Below are 27,912 nucleotides of genomic sequence, written 5' to 3' on the forward strand. Positions count from 1 at the left end.
TAGCAACCGGGAGCGTCCCTAGTAGCAGGGGGCTGCTGAGATGTACGAACTTCCGGTTGTCGACAGCAGCTGCAGCTGCCGCCTCCGCCACCTGCGGCGGGCCAGGTCTTCGCCCGGGCCTCAGTCAGCGTTTCTCCCCCGTCTCTTCAGTTAACACGCCCATGGTCCCGCCTGGAGCCAGGGCGGCGGGCGCCGGAGCTCGCGCGCGGTGAGGGAGCCGGCCGCGGACCATGCAGCCGACGCTCTGCAGCTGCTGCCTCAGCCGCGCCCTGGCCTCGGCGCTCCTGCTGTCCCTGCTGCTGCCCGAATTGAGCGGGCCCTCCGCGGGACGGCCGCCGGCAGCGCGGGCCGCGCCCGACCCCCAGCCCGCGGCGCGCGGGCCGCGCACCCGGCCGCCTCCGCCGCCCGGGCCCTCCGCCGCCCGGCCCGCGGGCCGCGCTCCGGCCTTGGAAGCCGCGGGCTCGCGGGGAGCCGAGGGCGGCAATGGCAGCACGCCCGGGGCGGGGCCGGCCGCCGACGACCCTGGCGGGAAGGCGGGGGCCGGGGGCCCGGCGGGCGGCGTCCTGGCCGTGAGCCCCGACCCCGGCGACAAGCCCATGACCCAGCGGGCCCTGACCGTGCTGATGGTGGTGAGCGGCGCGGTGCTGGTGTACTTCGTCGTCAGGACGGTCAGGTGAGGCGAAGCCTCCGCGAGCCTCCCCGGCAGGCCTGAGGCGCGCTTGTCTGCCGACCTCCTCCCACCCCCTCAGTCACGGTGCCTGCTGAGTGAGATTGTGACGAGGACTGTCTTGAAAGCCTGTGGTACCTTTGGGAGTGTTCAGACCGCCAAGTTCGTGCTGCCTCCCTTTTCATGTGTAAACTATCAATTAGCACCGAACCTCTATATCAATATTTATTTGAGTAAATTGATAGTAATGCAGAATGATCTTTAAGGATGATTTATAAAATGGAAAAAAGAAGTTCTTTTAACAGCAGTTTCCTGCTGTTGACTTTTAACTTGCCACCATCGGTTGTACCTTATGAAGTTTCTTGCTTTCCACCTTTTCTGAACCTGGAAACTGACAACTGCGTAGGTTCAATCATTGTTAGAGTCCCCATTAGAAACATCTAGCATTCATTTTGCATGACACTAAATAATGGACATGAGTTTGAGTAAACTCCGGGAGTTGGTGATGGACAGGGAGGCATGGCGTGCTGCAGTCCATGGGGTCGCAAAGAGTCTGAGCGACTGAACTGAAATAATATGGTGTGAAATATTACCAATTTCTTGATAAGGTGGAAAACTGATACCTGTGCAGCAAAGGGAAAAAAGTCATAAATATGATCCCGTTATAATATTGGAGAGTATGTTTAATATCTTAACAACTATATATGTTTTAACTTTACAAAATTTGGATTAGTAAATGGATAGACTTACTTTTTTTAAACTTCCAAAAAGCTTTTCTAAAATGAATTCATCTGTAAATAATTCTAAGTCATTCAGAAGCTTAAAGTTACAAATGAATAGTTTTTTGAGCTTATTCTTAATATAGAATGTTAGAGAATTAGTTAAATTTCAGATTTGTTACAAATATGGACACTTAAACCACGTCTTTAACTTTACCTAGGATAAAACTAACCTAGGAGAATAAAGTGATGTCCCACGATATATAATAATCATCACTGATTGTACAATCCATCATTTGCTTCGTTTGAATTTTTTTCCATGATGTTTGTGTCCAAATCTGTGATCAGCCTTTTGATTAAATCAGGTCCTTACATTGTACCAGGTTATGAATAAGTAAATGACTATCACTTATTTTTCTACTCCCTTTAATGCCTTATCAAGTAGAAAAGGAATTATATAGGTCAATTGGTGATATTTTATATTGTCGTAAGTAACTTCCACTTGATACGTTCTATTGTTACAGAAGTAAAGTTATATTATGGCATGAATCATGGTATTATAACATGCCAAATATGTAATGAGACCGATTTGGAAAAGTCATGATAAAGCCTCTTTAATTGAGTTGGGGACCACCTCTGAAGCGTTGAAATGCAGAGCTAAGAACTCGCTGTTAGAAGAAGCCGAGAGAAGAGCTAAGGAAGCTCTAGGTAGTTCCCTCCTATTTACTGCGGTAGAGGTAGTTGTGTGGGAAGGTACTGGTTTGTTTTCCAAATTATTTCACTTTTTTTCTCCCCTATAACTGCCTACCTTCAACCATTTCATATATTTCTTTAAATGGATTTACTTAAAGTTTCCTTTTAAACATATCTGTTTATTATTTTGTGAGTGAAAAACATTATTTAAGCGAACATTCCTTGGCTTAAATAACTAACTGAAAAAGCACAGCGTAACAGGGAACCCTGGAGGGTGGTAGGGTTCTCTGAGACCTGTTCAGGTATCTGCAATATTGAAACTATTTTCAAAATAATACATTCCCTTATAAGTTTATGACTTCCCTGGTGGCTTAGACAGTAAAGCATCTGCCTACAATGCCGGAGACCGGGGTTCAATCCCTGAGTTGGGAAGATCTCCTGGAGAAGGAAATGGCAACCCACTCCAGTATTCATGTCGGGAAAATCCCATGGACGGAGGAGCCTGGTAGGCTACAGTCCATGGGGTCGCAAAGAGTCAGATATGACTGAGTGACTTCACTATAAGTTTATAGGACCCAAGAAGTTTATTGATAATAGTTTCAAATTCCGCAGTGCAGCTAACTCATAAGAAACTAACTCTTGTCGCGTTTTGGTGTTCTATCAAAAAAAAAATGTTAACACCAGAATCTGAAAAGCTATTAAAATGTACCTCCATTTTCCAAGCTCACATCTACTGTACCTGGATTTTCTTCACATCCTTCAACTAGACAACGCATAGCAAATGATTGAAGGCTGAAGCAGATATGAAAATCTAGCAGTTTCCTATTTTTCTAATTTCTCTCTCTTCATTTTCTATCTCGTTCTCTCTATTTAAGCCAGACATTAACAAGATTTGAAAAAAAAAAAACCTAAATCTGTGCCATTTTTCACCTTTGTTGGTTTTCTTTTTGACTATATTTTTCACAAAAAGCTATGTTAATCTGTAGTGGATTTATTATCATTTTAAAAAGCAAATGGTATTTAAAATTTTCTTAGGTTTAATTAATATATTACGAATTGATATTTATAATCCACATAATTATAAGCTATTCAGGGTCTTAAATAATTTTTAAGAATGTAAAGCAATTTTAAGATCTAATGCTTGACAATCACTGGTGGAAACATTATTTGAGCTGCCATAGTATAGGTTCACAAAACCCAGCAAATCCAGGCCCACTTTTATTAAAGAGAAAGCTAGAAAATGTTCATGAGGTGTTACAGGCATATAACCACCAAACTGAAACTTTCTTCTTGATATGAAAAAAATATTAGAAGAAAATTGAGCAGTAATTATTCTTCTCAACATGTAATTGTTATTTAATGCTGTATATTTCCCATATAGCATTGGAGTACCCTAAGTATTGTTTCATACACAAAATAAATGATGAGTCTGATGATTGATCTTTTTTTATTTTGCTTTTACCTTATTTGTAATCTTAACATATAAATATTTCTTGCCATGGATTTTCCATCTTCATTTCTGTAAAGCTTATAAGCGTGCAGTCTTTTCAGTCTGATTCTATTGGATGAGTCACTAACATTGTCTGTTAACAGCAAAATTCTGAATCTATGGCTAAGAAAAATTGGACTCTTTAACTAGCATCTAGTACATTCATTCAGGCCAACTCCTAAATATAGTTGGCCCCCTGATGTCCAACTTGATTGATGCTAACAATGTCTGGGCAATGTTCAGAACAGAACTCATTCTTTTTGCTTCCAGATTATGAAAATCATTTATTTTGATGAATATCCATTTTGACTCTCCACTTCCAAAATAGGTGTGGCAACACAGCAGCATTATTTATTTGTGCCAACAGGGAAGAATGGGCCAAAAATCATCCTTTAGTTAACTGATATGAGAAAATACTGAGAATATTTTACTTGTAAAGGACTTGAACTCCATAAAACTTCCATACTGTTTTTAATCTAATTCAGTTATTAAGAATGTGTAACTAGAAGTAACTTCTCCTCTGAGTCTAGAACTATTCCAAAGAAAAATTAGATTCTCCCTGTAGAAATTGTAATATATATATAGAAGGAATAAAATAGGCTTCCTAAGATTAGTATATAGTCTTTACGAAAAGAGACTCTCGTTGTATGTCTTATTCTCGATTATATCTGCAGTGCTGAACATTATGTACAAAATGTGGTAGGCACTGGGTAAGCAGTTGCCTAATATATGAGCATTCTTGGTTCTTAATCAGGGATCAGTGGGTCTAGGGAAGACTCAAAAACCTCAGAACAAAGGCTCTTTACAAATCATTATTTAGCTAAGGCTAAGTACAGTGTTTGCATTCAGGCATTAACTAAATGAACTGGGCTTGATTACACTGAGAAATGTTTGGGTAGGGAAAACAGTTATTTTATTAGACTTTTCAAAGGAAATAACATTTTCCATCTCCTGTGTATTTTTCCTTTAACACTTCCTTCCAATATTAAAGGAATATTAGGTTACTACTTCTCTTAGTTACTATATTAATTAAACACATAGAATGACCCCAGCTAACTTAAACTAAAGGGGATTTCTTGGAAGAATATTGAGATCTCAGAAAGTCAAAATGCAACAATTAGAACCGGACATGGAACAACAGACTGGTTCAAAATTGGGAAAGGATTATGTCAAGGCTGTATATTTGTCACCCTGCTTATTTAACTTATATGCAGAGTACATTAGGCAAAATACTGAATCACAAGCTGGAATCAAGATTGCCGAGAGAAAGTCAATCACCTCAGATATGCCAATGACACGCCCTTACGGCAGAAAGTGTAAGAGGAACTAAAGAGCCTCTTGGCGAAGGTGAAAGAGGAGAGTGAAAAAGCTGGCTTAAAACTCAACATTCCAAAAACTAAGATCATGGTATCCAGTTCCATCACTCCATGGCAAATAGATGGGGAAACAGTGAGAGACTTTTATTTTCTTGGGTTCCATAATCACTGCAGATGGTGACTGCAGCCATGAAATTATGAGACATCTGCTCCTTAGAAGAAAAGCTATAACAAACCTAGACAGTATATTAAAAAGCAGAGACATTCCGACAAAGGTCTGTCTAGTCAAAGCTATGGCTTTTCCAGTAGTTATATATGACTGTGACAGTTGGACCATAAAGAAGTCTGAGCACCGAAGAATTGATGCTTCTGAACTGTGGTGTTGGAGAAGACTCTTGAGAGTCCCTTGAACTTCAAGGAGATCAACCTGTCCATCCTAAAGGAAAACATTCCTAAATATTCTTTGGAGGGACTGATGCTGAAGCTGAACCTCCGATACTTTGGCCACCTGATGTGAAGAGCTGACTCATCAGAAAAGACATTGATGCTGGGAAAGATTGAAGGCAGGAGGAGAAGGGGATGACAGAGGATGAGATGGTTGGATGGCATCACTGACTCAATGGACATGAGTTTGAGCAAACTCTGAGAGATAGTGAAGGACAGGGAAGCCTGGTGTGCTGCAGTCCATGGGGTCGCAAAGAGTCAGACACAAATGAGGAACTGAACAACAACAAAGTCAAAGAGCAACTGGAGATTCACAGAAACTAAGTCAGTTTAGGAGAGAAGACACTAAAATACCACAGAGGTTTCTTGGCAGGAACAGTCCACTGTGAAGGTATGCAGTAGTTTTCAGTCTCTTTGTCCCTTAGTTTAGGAGTCAAATTCCACAGAAGGACAGGTGAATTAAGTCCTGGGAAAGAAGGGCCTGGTTTAGCTGCAGTCCATGTGGTTGCTTTGGACAAGACTAAGCAACTAAGCAACAACAACAGGGCTGGGATAAGTTGCTGTCTAAGCAAAATCATGGTTCTATTAAGGCAGAAGTTTCCTTCAGGATAAATAAAAAGCCAGTAACTGTTGCAGTGTTCAAAACTAAGAAATGGCCTAACCAGAAGTACATAAATGTACTTGTTATTGCTAGTAGCTACCAAGTTCTTACTTTTTAACCAGGAAAGGATGAACCAGAAAATGCAGTTCACTTAAAACAATATATCCAGTCTAGTATAATGTAAGATGATTGTGTTAGGGATCAGAGGACTGGTAGCTAACTTTGGACCTTGGTTAAAATTACTTTGAATCATATAGGAAGACAATACAGCCTAATGTTTAAGAACCCAGACTTGGGAATAAAATTGCTTGATCATTTGCTCTACTATTTACGGTCCCAAATTTAATTTTTTCTAAGGTCTGACTTTCTATGTTTAGAATAAGGATACTTAAAGGCTTGTGGTGAGGATTACCTCAGGTAGTGCTTATAAGCTGCTTACCTCAATTGCCTGACTTATATGCACACCCAGGAAATAGTAATTATTTTTAGTGAATTCCTTTTGTATCTGCAATTTCAATTGTAATATTTTGGTGGGGGTGTTCATGGTATTTTCTAAAATCGCCCCCATACCATACTCTTAAATGAACTCTGAAACTATAATCTGCAAGAGGTTAGGTCTGACAAGGCTAGAGATGGGGTGGGGGCAAGGAGAAAAAAGAATGGGAAATAAAGATGTGAGAAATTTCAGATTAAATGATTTTTGCTATATGCTGTATACTCTGTTGTCATGGACAACTGAAATTGTGGCTCACCAATTTTTATTTAGCTATGTCTCAGTGCAAAAACAAAATGAGTTCCAAAAATCATTGTTGGTCACTAATTCACCTTTTTGTCCCAAACAACTCAAGGCAAATTTTATATCATTAGTTGTACCTTTATTGAAATTTACTCAGCTTTATCATTGTACCTGATCACATAGGAGAGTGTATGTATATAAAATATCCATTAAATACTACATTCCTCAGTCTAGTTTTGAATGATAAATAGAAGAAATTACTTAATAATATCCTACAGGCATTTGGTTGAAACAGGAAAATCAGATCAGTGCAGCAAGTTACAGCAAGTTACATGATTGCTTGTCTCCCTTTCACAGAGTAGTAAAACGAAATGGAGTTTTATTCTGTTGTGTTTATTTTATGTGGCATCATACATTTTTACATAAAACTTTATCAACCTTACTTTAGTACTTTAGCTTTATTTTTCTACTGTAGTTTTTACATGTTATTTAAACAGAAATGATTCTTAGCAACCTGAGTGTAATGAAACATTGAGGAATCTGCATTCAGTTGAGACAACTATTTGAATAATAACTTGAATATCTAGGAGGTATCTGATCATGATCATTTACCTGTGATTGCTGTGTGATAAAGGAATATAATTCAATAGCATAAACCATACTGCTACTTTCTTTTGCTTTCTTAGGCTTACATATTTTCCTCTCTACGCATTTAAAGTTCCATTTTTTAAGACCCAACAAAATTTGTTTTCAGATTGCAATATGCATTTATTCTGTCTGGTAAAATAATGTATACATATATAATGCTATATATGTAATTAACATACATAGACAAGTTTGAGCATCGCGAGCTTAATGAAAATAGTAATTTGTGGAGAGAACGACAGCTGTTAAAATTGCATGAATTTTAAATCCTCCTGTACTCTTTTGTTCAAAAATAATATACAGTGCATATTATTAGAAGTAGCCTTTTACTTAAGATTTCAATACATTTTCATATGTTTTATATTTTACATTTAATGTTTATTAATATTTTAAGTAGATGGTCCCTTGAATCAGCCCAATATTAAGGCTTCATAAGTGTTCCTGGCTTTCCCTGAGGACAGGAAAAAAAAAAAAAATCACTGCATATGGATGTATTGTATTTGATGTTTTTATGGCCATAAAGCTGCCATGACCATGTAGCCATTATTGCATATATCTTTGGACTTAGGAAAGATATTCTTAGGGGAGTCTCATTTTAAGTTTAAATTCTATTTTACAATATGTAGTTGTTGTTTTTTTTAATTTAACTTATTCTTGGGTGAATTAGTAACGTTTCCTAAAATACAAAATTTATTTTAATTGAATGGCATTCCCCAATTTATTTTGTGCCAAAGAATGTACTCTCTTTGCATATGAAATAGGTTCTTATCAAATAGCTTGGATTCATGTTCAGAAGGTAACATTTATATACGTTAAAAGACAGTAGAAGCTAGAGTAAATAATAAAGTGTTCATAGCAGTGCAGTCAAATGTTTACATTTTACACAGAAAGAGAAAAATAGCATTATTGGGCAGATGAGGTTATCCACTCATTGAAAGATTGGGAAATCACTCAAGGAATGACGATGACCTTGGAAATGGAGAAGAATGTCAGCTGAGATAATTATCAAAAGTCCTTAAGATCAACGTTCATATCATTTCCTTTTTAAAGACTTGCTAAGGTATCCTATGACTGATGATGGCCTGGTTATTAACATATTGACAGTTTAATGACCGGGAAGAATCTAGTTTATTTCCAAAAATAATTTCACATGGCTGACTGCAAGAATGTTTGGAAGGCCATATGATTTAGAAAATTGAACAACAGACTGGCAAATTAGAAGAGAAGAATGTAAAACCTTGAGTATTCTTAACTCATTCTTAAGTTTTCAGTTTTTAAAATCAAAGCAATACATGCAAATGTTATTAAATCCTGTGGTTCCAAAGGACCAATGACTGTGCTCAGTCGCTCAGTTATGTCTGGCTCTTTGCAACCCCATGGACTGTAGCCCACGAGGCTCCTCTGTCCATAGGATTATCAAGGCAAGAACCCTGGAGTGGGTTGCCATTTCCTACTGCAGGGTATCTTCCAGACCTAGGGATCTAATCTGTGTCTCTTGTATCTCCTGCATTGGCAGGCAGATTCTCTGCCATTGTGACCGATGGTGAACTATAACTCCCCAAGTCCCTTGGACTGCAAGGAGATCCAACCAGTCCATCCTAAAGGAGATCAGTCCTGGGTGTTCATTGGAAGGACTGATGTTGAGGCTGAAACTCCAATACTTTCGCCACCCGATGTGAAGATATGACTCACTGGGAAAGACCCTGATGCTGGGAAAGATTGAGGGCAGGAGGAGAAGGTGACGACAGAGGATGAAATGGTTAGATGGCATCATCGACTCGATGGACATGGGTTTGGGTGGACTCCGGGAGTTGGTGATGGACAGGGAGGCCTGGCGTACTGCGGTTCAGTTCAGTTCAGTCGCTAAGTCATGTCCGACTCTTGCTACCCCAGGAACCGCAACACAACAGGCCTCTCTGTCTGTCACCAACTCTCGGAGTCCACCCAAACCCATGTCCATCGAGTCGGTGATGCCATCCAGCCATCTCATCCTCTGTCGTCCCCTTCTCCTCCTGCCCTCAATCTTTCCCAGCATCAGGGTCTTTCCCAGTGAGTCATATCTTCGCATCGGGTGGCCAAAGTATTGGAGTTTCAGCCTCAACATCTGGGGTTCATGGCGTCGCAGAGTCAGACACGACTGAGCAACTGAACTGAACTGAACTGATGGATCAAGTAAGAAGCTTTTAAAAACACCCTAGGTGATTCTGATTAGATGCAGCCAAGATTGTAAGCTACCCAGCCTAGAATTTGAATGCATGTATGCATATAGTTTCTTAGAGGGGCCGAAAGTTAAGAAGTAAGAAGGCCTAGAGGAGATGGGAGAAAGGCTAGAATAGAAGGCCTCAGTAAAATTATTGGACCAGAACAAAGATTTAAGAGATTATCTGTCAACATTATCAGCTGACAGAGAAGAAAGTGTTTCAGTCAGAAGTGATGGCACAGAGACATAAAGGAGTAGATTTTGTTTAAAAAGTAATCTAGAATAAATAAATAATCTTAAATGGTTAACTGGTTGTATTTCTGAAATGTGGCCATTCTGATACTGAACACCTTCAGTGTAACAAACTGGAATAATTTATTTTTAATTTACAAATAAGTATAAAATAAAAACCATCCATACTGCACATAGAAATAATTTTTATTCATTAATATTTTCTATTTAATAGGATGAGAAGAAGAAACCGAAAGACTAGGAGATACGGGGTTTTGGACACTAACATAGAAAACATGGAATTGACACCCTTAGAGCAAGATGATGAGGAGGATGATAACACATTGTTTGATGCCAATCATCCTCGAAGGTAAGTGTTGAGCAATTTAAAGTTTAAATTTCTTTTAACAGTTTTTATCCTAAATGATGAGTTTTAGGTTCTGTTTAATGAAGTTTTTTGTGCTACCCAACCAATAGCGCACATTCACTTTGCTTTGCTAAAATAATTGTGGACGGTAGAATACCATCCCCCAGAGAAGTCGTTACTGCAGGTCTCCTTGTGGAGCCTCCTTCGTTTTTGCTGCTGCATGAAGATAATCCTTTGCGTGTGTGTGTGCGTGTGGCAGGGGCGGGGAGGTTCTGGGAGGTGTAGAGGGAGATTAGTAAACTTGATTTTCCTTTTCATTCTGAAAATGTTTTGGTTTTAGTCTTTGTTACTTTATTTGTAATCAGCGTTTTTGGCAAAATTGTGGGGCTAATGGTCAGCGGTCTGATACTGTGGCTATTATGTCTGTTCTTATATCTGTTCTCACTGAATTAAGAGCTTTCCTAAAAGGTTTGGATGAACAGAATTACATGGATATAGCCTGGTTTCAGTGCAGATGGCATGAGGAAGGGAAGCAATAAAGTTTCCACTCAATAGGGAAGGCCATGTTGGAATAGACGAGGCATTATTTGGGTGAAGAAACACCACTATCCAGAGTGAGGTACATATATAGAAAGAGTAATAGAAATCTGGGGTTTAAAAAAAAGACTCAACAAAAATCAGATTATTAACTCAGGTATATATGAGCTGTGATGATGTGGGGACATAACTGAGCGACTGAGCACACTCATTGGTCCTTTGGAACCACAGGATTTAATAACAGTTGCATGCATTGCTTTGATTTTAAAAACTGAAAACTTAAGAATGAGTTAATACTACTCAGCTTTTGGGTGCTGGTAATTAATTCACTTAATAAAAATATATTCATAAAATGCCATAGTAATAGTAGAGTCTAGATGTATAAGTGTGAGCCAAACAACTGTATTTGCTCATTAGCAGTTCTGTATCTTAGTGAAAATAAACATGAATAAAATACATTAAATGTATTTATTGAGAACATTCTAAGGTTTATTTAGAACATTCAGATATACCCCCTGAAAAGTCCTTATACTGGCTATAAAGTAGTGTACATTTCTCATTAAGTCTAATATTACCAGTTATTAACTGTTGGCTTAGATCAGATGAAGTTGCTCGCATGCATTTAGGAGCCATTGTGTGTAACAGATACTTTACATACTAGCATGACAGTAAGAGTCAGTTTGAAATAGTGTTGGGAACTGAGAATGAGCAAACAGCTCATCTTTTCTCTCCTCTTGGGCTCACCCTACAGAAGGTGCTCACTGAGTAGAATTGGAGGGCAGAGTCTCACTTTTTGTATAATTATTTTCTTTTAATCTTCTGCAAAGTTTTTAATATATTTTAAAAGTGTAGTATTTGTCATGTTTTAAAAACTTCAGTGCATATGAGGTACCTCTTTCTGCACAAACACAGAAAGGGAACACAGAAAAGGAAGTTGTTGACTTAGGAAGTCAGGGTTGTTTCCAAAGAGGAACTGAACTTGAAGCCTAGCTTGTCTATTTCAAGTCTGCTTGACTCAATACAAAGGTTGTTACAGTCAGCAACAACAACCCAGAGTCTGTAGTTGTGACAGATGATAGTTTATTCAGAAAGTGAGCACCAGAAAACGTCTAGAATGCATTCTGTTGTATGTGCATGTGTATTTATACGTGCAACATGTTACATGTGGGGGTCAGCTGTGACAAGTCTTGGGATGGTGCCAGTTTTTTTGGTTGTTGTCTTTTTTTTTTTTTTTTATTTAAAGGAGTTTGTTGTTATCCTGCTATTGTTACTGGTACTATTTGGCTAGAGTGTATATAATCAAATAATCAGATGTGTGTTGAAGAATGAGACCTCTTGTCATAGTGGGAAAAGTGGCCTAGGAGAGATCAAGAGGGGCAGAAGCAGGGAAGGTGGGAGGGATATAAGAAGGCAAGAGTTTCCATGAGATGTCGTCACCCACAGCCATCTCTTACTCTGTGTCTTACCTCATCACAGGCCTCTCTCTCCTGTCTATCTTCCGTATACCCGTTTTCATGAAGCTTGCATTCTGTCAGGGAGCTAAACATGAGTCAGAGTTACAGAAACAGAGAAAGAGGAAGAATAGGATGATGTGGGGATGTATAGTAGAGTCGCAGAAACAAATGATCCAGAAAAACCTCTTGGAAGTGACAGGTAAATTGAGACTTGAAACGTGAATAAGAATTAGCTAAGTGAAGGGTGGCTAGAGGGGCTGGAGTTGGAGAGAGAGCTGCAGTCACAGAGAATCAGAAGCAACAGAGTAAAGTATATTCAGGGAACTGAAAGAAGTGTGTACTATATTAGTATGTATGAAAGAAATGAATGGGTGAATGAATGATTTTTGAGCTTTGAATGTAAAAGGCAGAACAATAAATTAGAAGGCAGATTGTGATCCATGTTAAGTCAGTTACAAATTATTCTACAGGTTGCAAAAAGCCACTTGGAAAATTTTAAGACAGGGAAAATATAACGAAAGCTGTATTTTGAAGATAACTGTGCATAAATTGGAGGAAGATTATGATAAACAGCAAGGGGACCAGGAAAAAGATCAGTTAGATGGTACATATATTGGAGGAGTAGAGACTTCTTGGAGAAGTAAAGGAACCAGGAAAAAGATCAGTTGGATGGTATACATACATTGGAAAAGTAGGGACTTCTTGGAGAAGTAAGGGAACCAGGAAACAGATCAGTTAGATGGCATACATACATTGGAGAAGTTGAGACTTCACTGATGGTACAGCAGTTAAGACTCCACCCTCCCAATACAGGGGAGCCTATGTTCAAGCCCTGGTCAGAGAACTAAACCCTATATGCCACAATAAAGACCTGGAGTGGCCACGTAAATTAAAAAAAAAAAATATATATATATATATATATTTGGTTTTTTTAGAAAAGAGAAATAGAGTGGAGTGAATTATTCAAGAGGCTTTGAAAGATATTGTCAACAGGATTTAAGTATTCTGTTTAGAAGGTGAAGGATAGAGAAATGGAAATACTGGATTGGCCAAGATGTTTGTTCAGGCCGAACAAAAAACCCAATAATAATGGAGATGCAAGTTTTGGGAATAATGATAATCATCAATGATGATTGATAATGAAATAAGCTTGAATTTCTTAATGTTGTGATACCATTTACTTAAAAGACTTGGGAGAAACTTATGCATATGTCTGGATTAAGTAAGGAGGACTGCATGTCATTAAGTGTGCTTGTGAGCTGTGCTTGGCCAGGCAGTCGAGTCTGACTCTTTGCCACCCCGTGGACTGCAGCCCGCCAGGCTCCTCTCTCCATGGGATTCTCCAGGCAAGAATACTGGAGTGGGTTTCCATGCCCTCCTCCAGGGGATCTCCCCAACCCAGGGGTTGAACCCAGGCCTCCCACATTGCAGGCTGATTCTTCATCATCTAAGCCTCATCCGTCCAATAAATCAGTGATACAGCAACTAGTTCATACAGCAATTTTTTAATGCTTGGCACTAGTCTAGGGGCTTGGGTCACATTAAAGCAACAAAACAGAAAAGAAAAATTTTAAATATCCTGACTTTGTAAAGCTTACCTTCCAGTGGAGAATAGGTGAGATTTGGGGACTGACATTTCATTTTCATTTTTTACTTTTCATTTATATTTCTATGTTGTTGGATTTTTTTCTTCAAAGAGCCTGTGTACATGCATTACTTAATTCCCCCCCCCCCACCTTAGGAATAATTTCAATTCTATAGAAAAGTTACAGGAATAAAAATATTACAAAAAGTACCCTAAACGTTTAATCTGGAGTCACCTGTCTTTAACACTTTACTTCATTTGTTCTCTTATGTTCTCTCTTTCCTAGTCGTCATGATACAGAAGAATGCATCCCTCTCATTTTTTTTTTCTCTCATTTTATATATAAGTGATTTTCTGATATTTCCTCATTATTAGATTCAGAATTTGTATTCTTGGTGGAAATACTCCATACATCTTTCTGCATCCTTTTCAGGACATCCTTATCTGCAGACACACAGTTCTCACCTGTCCTTCAGCAGCAGTGGTAATTGTGATGTACCTCTTCAAAATTTTGTCTAATTTTCCAATATGTACTTTTCTTCCCCCTTGCAGCTACTACAAAGGCATTTTAAAATCATACAGTATTCTGCTTCTCATCAAAATTTCCCCTGAGATTTAGTACCCATTTGTCATCATTCTTGCCTGATTTAATCTTCACCATGATAGTTGTAAAATCGTGATTTTCCAACTTCAACATTTCCTCCATATTTACCATTTAGCACTGACATGTACTGTTAGCAAGAGCTTATCCTTGTTTCTTCTTTATCTATCTATATATCTGTCTATCAGTGGCAACCCACTCCAGTACTCTTGCCTGGAAAATCCCATGGACGGAGGAACCTGGTAGGCTATAATCCATGGGGTCGCAAACAGTCGGAGATGACTGAGCAACTTCACACTACGCTACACTACTACTGTCTATCTTATTCACTGTAAAGTTTCATGGTTTTCTCTTTCTTCGAAGGTTTATAATTCATTGATGTAGTTGCCGGTGGAGGCTTATTCCAGCTGACTTCTGTGCCCCTGTGACTTGCTCCCATTTTTTTTTTAAGAATTTCCTTACATTCTGGCCTAACAAGGCGTTGCAGGCTCATTTTGTATCTGCACCAGCCGTAGAATCAGCCATTTCTCAAAGGAGCCCTGGTTCCTCTGGGTACTAGCTGAGCTCTTTGCTACCAGCCGTCCTTCAGCAGACAATTCTATGAATGTATATGTAACACTTACACACACACGTGTGCCCTTATACATGCATGAGTATATGTGTGTGCACATACTTAGTCGTGTCCGAGTTTTTGTGACCCCATGGACTGTAACCCACCAGGCTTTTCTATCCATGAAATTTTCCAGGCAAGAACACTAGAGTGGGTTGCATTTCTTGCTCCAATATCCATGCATATTTGCATATATGTGCATACTTTATATACTATTACTTCACGCCTCCCATTCTGCCATTGAGGTCTGTCCCCACTGGGTTCTTTCTTGCTTTCTTCCTTTTCCATAGTGACATTTTTCTTGTTCATTGTGTTAAGAATGACTTCCAGCAACATCCTGGCTCCCAACGACATCAACGCATTTACTTACTGCTCAATCTTATAATAAAACTAATACCGTGTCAGAATCACTTTGCATATGCAGTAGACAAATGTACTACTAAGAGTTTAGGATTTGTTTGCAGTTTTTTCCTCACAACCTCATCCTGCCCAGAACTGAGGGTAGTCAGATATTATAAGTGATTTGGCTTAGTTCTTTTTTTTTCTCCCTTTTCAGTGTTTTCTCCCTTTAAGTCATTTGTTTGCTTCTGTTCTAGATTTTTTTCTGCCTTTCCCATCTTTATTGTTTTGTGTTGTTTTGTTTTGAAAACAACTAGCATGCCTCCAAAAGTAAAACTATACCAGAAAATTTTAAGAATACATACCCACTCACTCTAGGACACACTCAGAGAAGTACTGCTCTCTTGATCCCTTCCACAGTTCTTCCCACCTCACCCATTGTAGATGGTCAATTTCATTATTTTCTTGCTGGTCCTCTGTGATTCTTTGATGAAAGTTGGTTGGAATATATGTTTCTTACCTTTCTCTCTCTTACACAAGATGTAGCCTATAGTTTATATACTTTTATATTTTTTGGTTGCACTTAATACTGAGTCACGCTATGTAAGTTCATAGAGATGTTCTTTTTCACAGCTGTGTAGTGCTCCACAAGGTGTATGTATCATGGTTTATTGAGTCAGTTGCCTATACTTTCATGTTTGGGTAGTTTCCATTCAATTATTTTGCAGTTACAAGTTATCCAGAAGTGAATGACCCTGCACATAGATATTTTTGTATTGTTGGAGGTGTATGTTCAGGGTAAATTTGTCAAAGGGTGTGGAGTCAGTTTTAACCATGAATATTGGAGGTGCCTGTGATATCCTAGAGGACGTAATAAATTGGATGATTTCATCTCTTCATTAAAAGCAATGATAAACTGCCATGTATCCCAAAGCACTCCACTAAGCTCCAGGGATAGTGGTGAACAAAAATGGATAAAATAGCCAGCCTCATGCAGGTAACAATAGATATATTTCCATAGGCCAGGAATAAAGAACAAGTGTGAGCTAGAGTTGGGATTCCTGATTATTATTTTTCAGCCTTGCTAAAACCAGAGGAAAGACTCTTCTCTAGGCCTAACCTGCTTTTGTACCTTTTGAAGTGAGCAATGAGATGGATGCATACTTCAGGGTGCCAAGAAGCAAAGGCTATTTTTTTTTTCTCCTTTTATTTTCTTCTTCAAACAATGTTAAATAATACCTACACTGACTTTAGATATCTGCTGTGATTTTTTTTTTCCAAAGTCTGTGCACACATGAATCTCTTTCTGTCTCTCACTTTGAGGAAGGTAGACTCATTTATTTTCTCCTACTGGACAGAAGTTTCAAAAACATGTAGGTAGAGGTGTGTTTGTGTTTCTATTACCTTCTGTAACATAGAGATTATTTTCTGATAAGATATAGAGTAAAAACTCTGTTACTTCATTTGAGGTGGATTCAATAAATAGGCAGGACTTTCTCTGGGTTTCAAAAGTTGGTGCATGCATGCATGCTCAGTTGCTTCAGTTGTGTCCAACTCTTTTTGATACTATGGGACTGTAGCCTGCCGGGCTTCTCTTTAGTCAGCCAGAATCCATGAGATTCTCCAGGCAGGAATGCCTGGAGTAGAGTGGTATGCCCTCCTCCAGGGGATCTTCCCAACCCAGGAGTCAAACCCACATACCTATGTCTCCTGCATTGCAGGCAGATTCTTTACCCACTGAGTCACCTGGGAAGCCCTCCAGTGTTGGTGTCAGATATTAAACATGCATTATGCCATTAATTTATTCAACATTTCCAGTTTCTCTCATGGAAAACATGAACAGATCTCCTTCAACTTACCATAGAGTTATGTATGTCTGGACAAAGCCATCATAAGTTGACAATATCATAAACTGAAGATGCATTTAATACACCTAACCTGAACGTCAGCATTTAGCACAGCCTACCTTAAACATGCTTAGAGCACTTATATTAGCCAGAGCACTGATATTAGCCTATAGTTAGGCAAAATCATCTAACGCAAATCCATTTTATAGTGAAGTGTTGAAAGTCACATGTAATTTGTTGAATACTTCACTCAAAGTTTGGTTGTATGAGTACAGAGTGAAGTGTATCATTTGTTTACCCTCATGATCTCATGGCTGACTGGGAACCGTGGTTCCCTGCCACTGCCCAGCATCACAAAGGAGATCATGGTAGCCTGAGAAAAGATCTTGTTGGATCATCTTTAATTCAAAATTGGGAGTGTGGTTTCAACTGAATCCATATTGTTTTCACATCATCATAAAATCAAAGATTTGTTAAGTCAAACTGTCCTAAGTGGGGACTCTTCTGTATAGATCCCATTGTGACTCACTTTAGTAACAGCTGATAATCATGGTTAATGCCATGATTAATGCATTATTTTTAAAGGGAAAAACAACACTTATATGGAGTGTATCACAAGGTCTTTGTAGACCCTCAAAGAGGATTTTTACCAAGGGCTTCCCAGAGCAGTCATATACATGGTAGAAAATCCAAGGGAATGAATGGTAGTGGTAGAGAGAATGTCTTCAGAGGAATAAGATCAGGCACGGATCCTGTCACTGAGCCAGGAGGAAAACTGGAGGGAGTAGAGTAGCAGAACTATAATAGGTATAATTATAATAATCACTTAATAGTAAACGCCTACCTTAATGCAGGATGTACCAGATGCTGTACTAAGCTCCTTACATACACGATGAATTCATCGAGACTGTCTTGCAAGTAGTTTGTATTGCTTTCACTTTAAAGATAGGAAAACTGAGGCCCGGAGAGTGTAAATAATCTAGGCTTCTCTTCCTACCGCAATCCTCATTCCATTTTTTAAATATTTATATGATTTATACCCATAAAGAAAACAATTCTAAAGTCTGTTCATTCTGTCCTCTATACTAGCACACAGTATTAGTTTGTTTTTCACATGGGGACCCCTATACTTTATCTTAGTGAAAAGGCTGAGAAGCGATCAAATGGGACCCCTAAAATGAGGAATATAAATACTATTTGCCTGCTTTGTTAGTTGCAAAACAGAATCATATTAGTCTGCAGTAAAACTGCTGGTGATTCTTGTTGGAGCATCTCTTACTGATGCTTCCTTCATTGTTTAAGCGCTTTCTAAAATTGCTTCATCTTTATTTTCCAAACTCTATCTACAAAATAACAAGAAACAAGTCATTTTCAGAAAGGCAGATTAATTTCTTTACTTATGATTTAATCACAGTATGAAACTAGCCTTTTGTAGTCAGTTCTTCCTGAGTGACTACAAAAGGATGTGGCTTTTAATATATCAAGATTTTAATAATGACTGTTGGTGGTGGTTAAATTTTGGAGTAATAATTTTTACTGTTTCTTTGCGTTAGATTGAACTATATGGAACTGCTACTATGTGGTTTAATCTAAATCTCCCGAGAGAAGTTTATTTTTTCATGTAATAAGGTAGATCAGGCAGGGTCAAATCCAAGAACAGTACATTAAGACTCTGGCTTCTGTTCCCCCTGATCCTCCTAGTTCTGACTGTCTTCATGTGTGAGCTTCATTTTTAGACCAATAATAGGATGGTGCCAGCAGTTCCTATAATCATGCCCTGAACAGTAATTTTCAGTGAAAGTTAGGGACCAACTATCTTGCGTCTCTTTCCTTAGGAATGAGAAAAGTTTCCCCAGAAACTCTGTTTAACAGAATTTTATTTTTGTTTTTCATATCATTGGTTATGTGATCATTGCTAAATTGAACCCTGGCAAGAAAAATGAAAATACCATAATTAGTTCAGAATTATCATCTGGGGTTGAATGGATATTAGGGAGTTAACCATCATTACCACTAGGTCTGGTAATTTAAGCTTAGAGGTTAATACAATCAAATTGGGAAAACTTGTACTTATGTGGGAAAAAATAGCTCAAGCTGTTTAGTTAATATAATTTATCTTGAATTTGCTATTGTTATCCTATTATGTCTATTTGTATATTAGACATAATTTCTTTTGGTTAGTGAAACATTTTACACAAAGGAATTATAAAACTAAACCACATACCAATGTTTTAACAATTGTGTAGGACATTTTAGCTCTCTCTGATAGAAATGTGATGAGAAATTAGAGACAACTATGTATTAACCAAAACTACCTTTCATTTTCTTACAAACAATTTAGAAATAAATATTCATAACCAGTCTCAAAAATGTAGTTTTAAACATTACTTCATAACACAAAACAAGTGGAAATAATACCTTGTTATTCTGTTTGATTTCTGCTGAAGAGTAAAGTTATTATTATTATTTTATAATGCTGTGGCTCAGACGGTAAAGCGTCTGTCTACAATGCAGGAGACCCGGGTTCAATCCCTGGGTTGGGAAGATCCCCTGGAGAAGGAAATGGCAACCCACTCCAGGACTATTGCCTGGAAAATCCCATGGACGGAGGAGCCTAGTAGGCTACAGTCCATGGGGTTGCAAAGAGTCGGACACGACTGAGCAACTTCACTTTCACTTTCACACTAAAGGACATTTTGACAGTCTTGGTTGACAGCTTTTAAAATACTTTTAAAATACTTCTATCACTTCAAGGCTATTCTAGTAATTTCTTCCATGTATGTAATTTAAAAAAAAACTCTAAATTTGCTTCTTAGCTCCTCTCTTCTGTATCATTAAATTTAATACTGTATTATATGTGTTGGTTACATTTGTGCTCAGTGTTACTTGGCTACAGAATATTTTCTGGTTATTAACATCAGCATATCAGAATCAGGATGTGTGTTGACCAGAAGCTCTCATTTAATAAGAGCTTCTTCAAACAGTTATCAGTTTGAAAATAATCCTAATTTCTAAATCACTACTTTCAATGTGGAGCATAACATTTTATCAGAATAAACACTTAAGGTTATTCAAAGTAAATAGAGTATGTATAGGGATCTGTCAAAGTACTAATTTTTATTTTAGATAGAAGTTGGTATTTGAGGATGTCCAGTGTGTGTTACTAGTAAGATAGTCTGTACCTTCTCCACTTTGGGGGAACTATGCTGTCTTTGTTATTATTTAAACAGGTAGTTCGGAGAAGGCAATGGCACCCCACTCCAGTACTCTCGCCTGGAAAATCCCATGGATGGAGGAGCCTGGTAGGCTGCAGTCCACGGGGTCACTAAGAGTCGGGCACGACTGAGCGACTTCACGTTCGCTTTTCACTTTCATGCACTGGAGAAGGAAATGGCAGCCCACTCCAGTGTTCTTGCCTGGAGAATCCCAGAGACAGAGGAGCCTGGTGGGCTGCTGTCTATGGGGTCGCACAGAGTTGGACACAACTGAAGCGACTTAGCAGCAGTAGCAGCAGCAAACAGGTAGTTAAAGAGAATGTTTGTGTAGGGTTTAGGGATTTTTTCTGAATGTTTTAGTTTTCTGTGGACATTGAGCCTTAGAAGGAAATTTTGCCTTGCTCCAGTTATCATCTCAATGTCTTTATTGGTAAAGAACATGAAAAATTTGTATATTATTAAATGATTATATAACATTAAACACTGTTTGGCAATGCTCTTTTCTCATTTATTGACATAGTCTAGAGGTGCCCTGTCTAATTTGGTAGCCACACTAGCCTTATGTGGCTTTTCAGAAATTTGAAATTTGACTAATGTGACCCAGGAACTGAATTTTTAATTTTCAGTTCAGTTCAGTCTCTCAGTCGTGTCCGACTCTTTGTGACCCCATGAGCCGCAGCACGCCAGGCTTCCCTGTCCATCACCAACTCCTGGAGTTTACCAAACTCATGTCCATGTTTTAATTTTATTGGGTTTTAACTGATTGGAGTTTTAACTTTAATTGCCAGATTGCTATTGTTTTAGACAGTACAGAGCTAGAACAAGTGTTAGACTGATCTAAAGTAATTCTGTCAAATGGAAATTCTTATAGCTGAATCACAAGTTTCTGTTCATACAACAGTTGATCTGTTTAATAAAATGCTTACTTACTGCTTTGGTTCAGGATTGTGTTCTGCTGTGATAGTCTGGGTCGCAGACTCTCTTAAGGTATATGCTGGGCTGGATGGGCAATGCAGGCAGAGCTTGCCACGCATAAGGCTGACTTATATGGGTGGGGTCGCAGGACAGTAAAGGGACAAGGATCTCAAGTTTATGAACAAAAAGTCCTAAATGCAATTATTAAGGCATTAACCTTCCCGAGCATTCTCAGATAGTGTTCATTCTTTAAATCCCAAGACATTATATCTTCTTTAAAAAGGACGAGGGAGGAAAAGAAAAAAAAAAACTCCAGGAATCTAATATTTGCAAGTGTGTTTAAATGAAGGAATAGCAATATTCTTGACTACACTAGGACAGTTTTTCCTTTCCAACTTGATGTGGTTTAATAGCTGCTTTGATAGTTTAGGATTTTCTGAGTTAGCTCTTAGGTTGTCCTTGAAAATGTTTCTTTTTATATTGTATCATTGCATACTGTTTAGAGACAGAATATTCTTGAAGCTTGAAAAATACCCAAACTGAGATTTCCATAAAATGTATTGTTACTACACATTTGCTTTACTTCATAGAAAAACATGTGTAAGATTGCTTAAAATGCTTAAAATGAGATCTGCTCTCTCAAATGTTTAGGCACAGAATACAGCATTGTTAACCTTAGGTTCAATGTTACATAACAAGAACATCTCTGGAACATATTCATCTTGTATAATTGAAACTCCATACCCTCTGAGTAGCAATTCCTCATTTCCCTCTTCCCTCAGTCCCTGGTAACCACCATTGTATTCTCTACTTCTGTTAGTTTGACTGTTTTTTAATACAAGTAGTGGAGAATCTAGAATCACAGAGACTCACAAGTTTTTCTCATATCATGGGAAGCCTGCAGAAGTTGGCCGCTGGCATCTGTTCAATGGCAGTTTGATGACAGGGTCTACATCTATGTGGTTTTCCTAAAGCTTTATCGTAGTTATATGGCTGCTGCAGTTTCAGCCATCACATCTATACCAGAAAAGAAGACAGTGAGATGCATTAACCGAAGTCACATCTGTCCTTCTGTCAGGAAATCAGAATTTTTCAGAACCTTCCCTCCTTCTAGCATAGTCACCCTACTTTGTTCACAAAAATAAATCAGTATTTTTATTAGCAAAGAGGAGATAATAGTTGTTGATCAGACAATTAAAATATGTCACTCTGACTATTCAAAGTATTTTCTGAAGGTTAAACTTAGCAGCTGGCCAGAGAGAATTGGCTTTGCAGGGGACCCTGAATGAATGCATGAATTCTGGGCAATTATTGTTCATGAGTACCAGGTTTTTTATTAACCTTCAATACATATTTTTTAAAAAAGCTTAAATTTACCCTCAAAATATATTGGAATTTCCTTAGCTTATAATAACATAATCATTTAGAGATCTATTGTAGATTGCTTATTATGATTTAGATAAAACAGTAAGTTGGAAAAGAGTATTACTCATTCTCATAGGTATCTCCAATGAAGTTCTATATGTTAATGATGATTATAAAGGACAACTTATTAAGTTAGTAAAATCTGCATACCTTTGCTTTTGGTTGAATTAAATGCTTTCGGTTGTAATAGCTCTTATTAGCAAAAGTTCCTTAGCATCTGTGGTTTAGATTAAGTAGCAGTAAAGCCTGATGTAAGGTGTATAAAAATATTTGTGATGAAAATATAGCCTCATATTACCATAAACTAATCAATAAGGTAAGAAAATAGGCACATTTACCATATCATATAATTTATAGAAAACCTTATCTTCTGTATGGAAAATTTTTATAACTGTCTTATAAATATTAAAAGCATTTTTTGATTGTTTCATTGAATATACTTCCAGGCCTGCAGCTTCAATTAATGCTACTTTCTGAAGGTTTAGAAATAAGATCTGTTAAGCATTGTGTTTATAGAAACCATAAATAAATAATTACATTGTATACTTGTCAAAGTTGTTCATGGTACCCACACTAGTTATGTATAAAATTCCTTTGAAAAAGTTAGAAGTATAATTTAAACAATAATATCTGATATAATTAGTGTAGACAAAGTAACTATGTGTTTTATTAGTGCCCTTCATTATAATTTCCTTAGATTAAATAGTTTCATTATCTTCTGGCAGTCCAAGTCTTTGGGGATATTTTAAAGTGTGTTTAAATTTGTTCCATATAAACATTTATAGTATTTTTTTTCTTGCAGATAAGAATGTGCCTTTTGATGAGAAAACTTCATCTTCTACAATGAAGAGCAGACTGTCTATGTTTAAGGAATAAAAAGCCACTTTATCAATGGGGGGTATTTAAGTTACATATATTATGAGAACCTTCAATTTGTTGTTGCAATAAGTGTGTATCATTTGTTAGTTTTTCTCTGTATAGAAGTGCTCTTAATGGGCTCAGAGTTGTTGGGAGTAATTGTACTACAATAGAGATCTGAAAATTACTTTAAAGCAGTGTCTTTTCTGATCAGTTTCTCTTTCTTGTTTACCTTATTATTGTAAACTGTTTATGTACTAATCAGTTAACTTTATTTATATATATGTGTGTGTGTGTGTATATATATATATATATAATTTATTTTTTGGCTGGTTAAGGATTTTGGTTTTTTTTTTTTTTTTTTTCCTGGAACTATAAATCCCAGCAACCAACTGGTGTGTAACTACCAAGATGTATTTCCCATTTTTGTGGGGAAAAGAAGCCAAATTTATTATCTTGAGTTTGGGTTTTTTAAATAATAAAAATGTCTGTGTTGTGTGTAAAACAATAAGTGCTATTTAAAATTTTTTGAATGTGGTATAAACAAGATGTGTTTATACAGTAAACCCAAAGCTATAGATTTATATATTAGCATATGTATTTTATATGATTTCTTCAAAAATCTGTCCAAAAGTTACGGTATTTTAACAACTTCCTTGTTAAATTATGACACCACGTTGATTAGATATTTCAGAAACCAGTGAATTTCAAAGCCATTCAATTTGTTTACAGTATTGTGAGAGAAGTACCAGTGAAAACATTCCCATCGCATTATGACGTAGAAGAGGAAGGAATTTAAGTATGTGCATAGACTTTGGAGTCAGACCTAGACACAGAGACTAACCTCATTATCTCCTGAACACGTAGTTAACCCTACTGAGCTTCAGTTTTTCACATTCTAAAAACTAGAGGAGAACTGACAGGAAAAGTATGGGTCACGGACGCCTTTGCCTAGAGGGGCCATGAAGGTAATTTAAATGTGTGTGTCAGGACAGGCTAGTTGATACAGTGGTAACAGATGGTCCCCAGATCACAGTGGGTAACAGCAAAGATTTATCTCTCACTCACACTGCCCATTTGTTATGGACGGTGATTCTGCTCTTCATAGTGTTTTCTCCAGGGCCGAGCTGATGAAGAAACCTCAGCTTGGAATATTGCCTCGTAGCTAAATGTCCAGATGTGGTGAACTGCATGCTAGTTCATAAGCGTCTGCCCTGAAGTCGTATATTTCATTTCCATCTACATTTTATTCCGAAACAAACGCTAAAGCCTCTCTAGAGTTCAGCAAGGCAAGGACATAATCCATGAGCAATGAAGTAACTTGGAGTATTTGACCACTTAAAATGCCAAGTTAGTTTCTCCTATATGCTAACTGGCTTACCACAGTGAGCCAAGTCCCCCCGATGTCAGTATATTTCTGTGTATTATGTAAACAGAGACTAAAGAGAAAATATATTTCCTCTTCTAAAGGGATCAGCCTTTGTTCAGTTCCCACTAGCAGTTACTATGAGGAACTGTTTACACAGTGCTGATAAATACTTTAATTTCCGAAAGAAACCAAGCCTCCAGATTTCTTATATGAAGCTTCATCATTTAAAAATGTTATTATAACCAGATCATACCTAATGTTTTGTGATATTTGAAAATCATTTATTGTAGTGTCTTAGAAATAGTGTTAATTCATTTAATAATTATAAACTTATTTTTGCATTAAAACTAAATGGAAGTAAGAATCAAATCTGTCAGAAAATAAGAAAACTAGCTATTAAGATAAAGAAATTATAATCTTCATACATGATCTCTAAGTTGGTGTTAAAGGGGATGTTACCAAATGTTTTAATATGTGGCAGCAGCTTTATTAGAAATACGCAGTTTCTCTAGGTTACTACTTTAAAAAGACTATCTTTTATCTGAGTATGAAATTCTGACATGTTTGTTAAAAATGCTTGTATTTGATTACTTTCATATATTCATTCTTGTATTGCAAATCTACTGTTTTAATCATCAAGTTACTTTGATTAAAGTGCCAGATAGTACACCAAATTTTATTTAGCACACAATGTACATAAATTTTCATTAGATGTATAGCAATCATGGTGATAATATGGTTAGGATTTTCACCTACAAAACTAAATGCACATTGTAAAGTAGCTGGTGTTTGAAAACATGTTAGCTATTCTCCTTTCCCTTTTGTACTTCCTTTGGCTGTTTTATTAGAAAGAGCCTGACCTAAGAATTAGAGATCAGTGGAAACTGGTGTAATTGCATTCACAGCTCATGAGGGAAGTAAATGGAGAAAAAGAACAGGTTTGGAGTAACCCTTGATCTGGAAGCCTGACCAGCCGCTGCATGTGGCTGGAAAACCGCATCATTTTTTTGCCTGATTTCCCAGAATTATTAGATATGTAAACACTACTGTGGAATCAGATCCTTGGCTTGAATACTCAACCTACACGTTGTCAGCTTCTCTCTAGTTCTGGAGTTTAGTTGTTTACCAAGGATATAATCTACTACCTTTTATTATCTATTCTGTTTTTCCTTCTTTTTTGCTATTTTAGTTGTAGCTCTGTTCATTTTTGCTTATTCAACATGGGTTTACCTAATGTACTTTTTAAAGTAAAACAGGAAAGGAAAAATAGTTTGTTTCTCTCATGTTGGAAGGTAAAAGAACTTGTAAGGAAAAGTACTGAAGGGATGAATATAGTAAAACAATCCATTTCATAAGCGTGTGATAGGACTGTTTTTTTCCCTGATGCTCCTTAAGCTTTCCCAGCGTTTTCAAGGATGGCATTCATAAACAGCTTTACCTTCAGTGACTTATAAGAATCCAGCAAAAATGATTCTCAGATGCTATGCTTGATAGATGCTTGCTAAGATAGATGTTTGATAATTCCTTTCATTTCGCATCAGTCCCTACATCAGAAGTTGAATGTTTTATAAATGTGCAGTTTCCAACATATTTTGCCTGCCCATATTAACAGCATGATACAAGGCAAAAGGTAAAGGTAGAGGGAAGAAGATGGAAGAGGGATCTTTCCCCAAACCTTTATGTCTGGGTGTTTGAAAAACCATGGGTGCTGTGTATTTCATTACAGGGTCCTATTATACAGACACAGTAGAGGGTCTCTAGCCAGGTTTCCAGCTCTCTTTTTCATCTAACTCTTAAATATATGTGTTTTTACTTGGATTTTTCTCCATTCTGATTATACAGGTTCCTTCAGTACTCCTGACATGTCATCAGGGATAAGTCAGAATTTCTCAATTTTTCTCAAATAGGCATTTGAAGCAAAGTAAGCAAACATCTCTGATAGTTACTTCTCTTAATCTGCCAGGGTCCTTTTAGGGCAACCTGGCCCCACACCTATTTTAATTACTCTAAAAGGATTAGGAACTTATTTTATCCTTTAACTCTGCTCACCCCCTGGCCTAAGATTCTTTTAGAGTGATTAGACTGTTTTGGTGGTGGTGGTTTCATTTTGTTTTTAATCCTTTAAATCCAAATGGGAAGGATGGCAATCTTTCAGCTTCAGACTTTAGCTCTTATTGGCTTGTCTTATGTTTATTTCCCACTGATTCTATTGTTACTGTTCATCTATGCAGGGTCTGATCTCCCACCCTAAAATTCTACTTTTATCTTACTGGCTAGGCTTTTCATGGGCTAATAGCTTCTTGTGGATAATTGAGCTAAATTTTAGGTGGACAAGCACCAATGTAGTCAGGGAGGTTCAAGAAGCCTGCAGATTTACTTACTTCTAAGCAAGGCACAGGAGACCTTTAATTATTTGCCCTTGGTTTGTCAAATTTGCATTATACCATGCCTGGATTGAACAAATCCTAAAAACTAAAGTAAAATCAATAGGTGTAGTCTTTCAGAGAAGATAAACTGTCATTTCTGCTGATAATTCTTTCTTTGTTGGAATACGGCAAGCTGGTCTCCAAAAAAGTAACGATCCCAATTCTCTGGCTTATCTTTTGTAATGGATTTCAATGTTCTATTTTCAAGATATAGATAAGTGAATTTAATTTCACAAATTTCCATAGTTTTGAGGTGTTTTTCTTTCTCAACTCTATGGTAAAATAGACTTTGACAAATAAAGATAGATTTATAAACTTATTTCTAGCATCCACAAGGGTCCAATGTTTATTGCTCCTGAACTAGTTGCCTGTCAAGGTACTGTCAAGGTAACATTATTCCCAGGAAAAAAAACCCACACTGGATATCTGCTCAGTTTTATTTTAACTTGTTTATGATATGCATGATATAAAAATCAAATATACCTGGGTACTTGAAAGTCAAAATTACTAGCAGGAACTAGAAACTCTTCATAGAAGTGTTCAAAAGCAAGATTTCTGCAGAAAGTGTGACAGTTCCTAGGCTATGGAAATTTTTAATAAATATATGTGATGTGTCGATCTGA

General features: G+C 37.5%; 1 protein-coding gene across 2 annotated transcripts; it reads left to right on the top strand.

The window, feature by feature from the left end:
* The first annotated feature begins 37 nt into the window (after positions 1-37).
* Positions 38-27,912, top strand: FAM174A (family with sequence similarity 174 member A). Of its 2 annotated transcripts, XM_042250790.2 has the most exons (3): positions 38-673; positions 9,977-10,111; positions 23,439-27,912. In XM_042250790.2, exons 1-3 carry the CDS (start codon positions 231-233, stop codon positions 23,440-23,442), a joined length of 582 nt encoding a protein of 193 aa, XP_042106724.1. In that variant the 5' UTR covers positions 38-230; the 3' UTR covers positions 23,443-27,912. The 2 variants fall into 2 exon arrangements, with proteins under 2 accessions (XP_042106724.1, XP_012034708.3); XM_012179318.4 differs by lacking the exon at positions 23,439-27,912 and having other exon boundaries at positions 9,977-10,115.

This window comes from Ovis aries, chromosome 5 (genome assembly GCF_016772045.2).
Source record: "Ovis aries strain OAR_USU_Benz2616 breed Rambouillet chromosome 5, ARS-UI_Ramb_v3.0, whole genome shotgun sequence".
Taxonomy (NCBI): domain Eukaryota; kingdom Metazoa; phylum Chordata; class Mammalia; order Artiodactyla; family Bovidae; genus Ovis; species Ovis aries.

What these genes read in the sequence shown, in the direction of transcription:
- FAM174A (XM_042250790.2), top strand. Translation starts at nt 231, where the DNA reads ATGCAGCCGACGCTCTGCAGCTGCTGCCTCAGCCGCGCCCTGGCCTCG. An exon ending in TTCGTCGTCAGGACGGTCAG is followed by an intron (nt 674 to 9,976) that starts GTGAGGCGAAGC and finishes TCTATTTAATAG; the next exon opens with GATGAGAAGAAGAAACCGAA.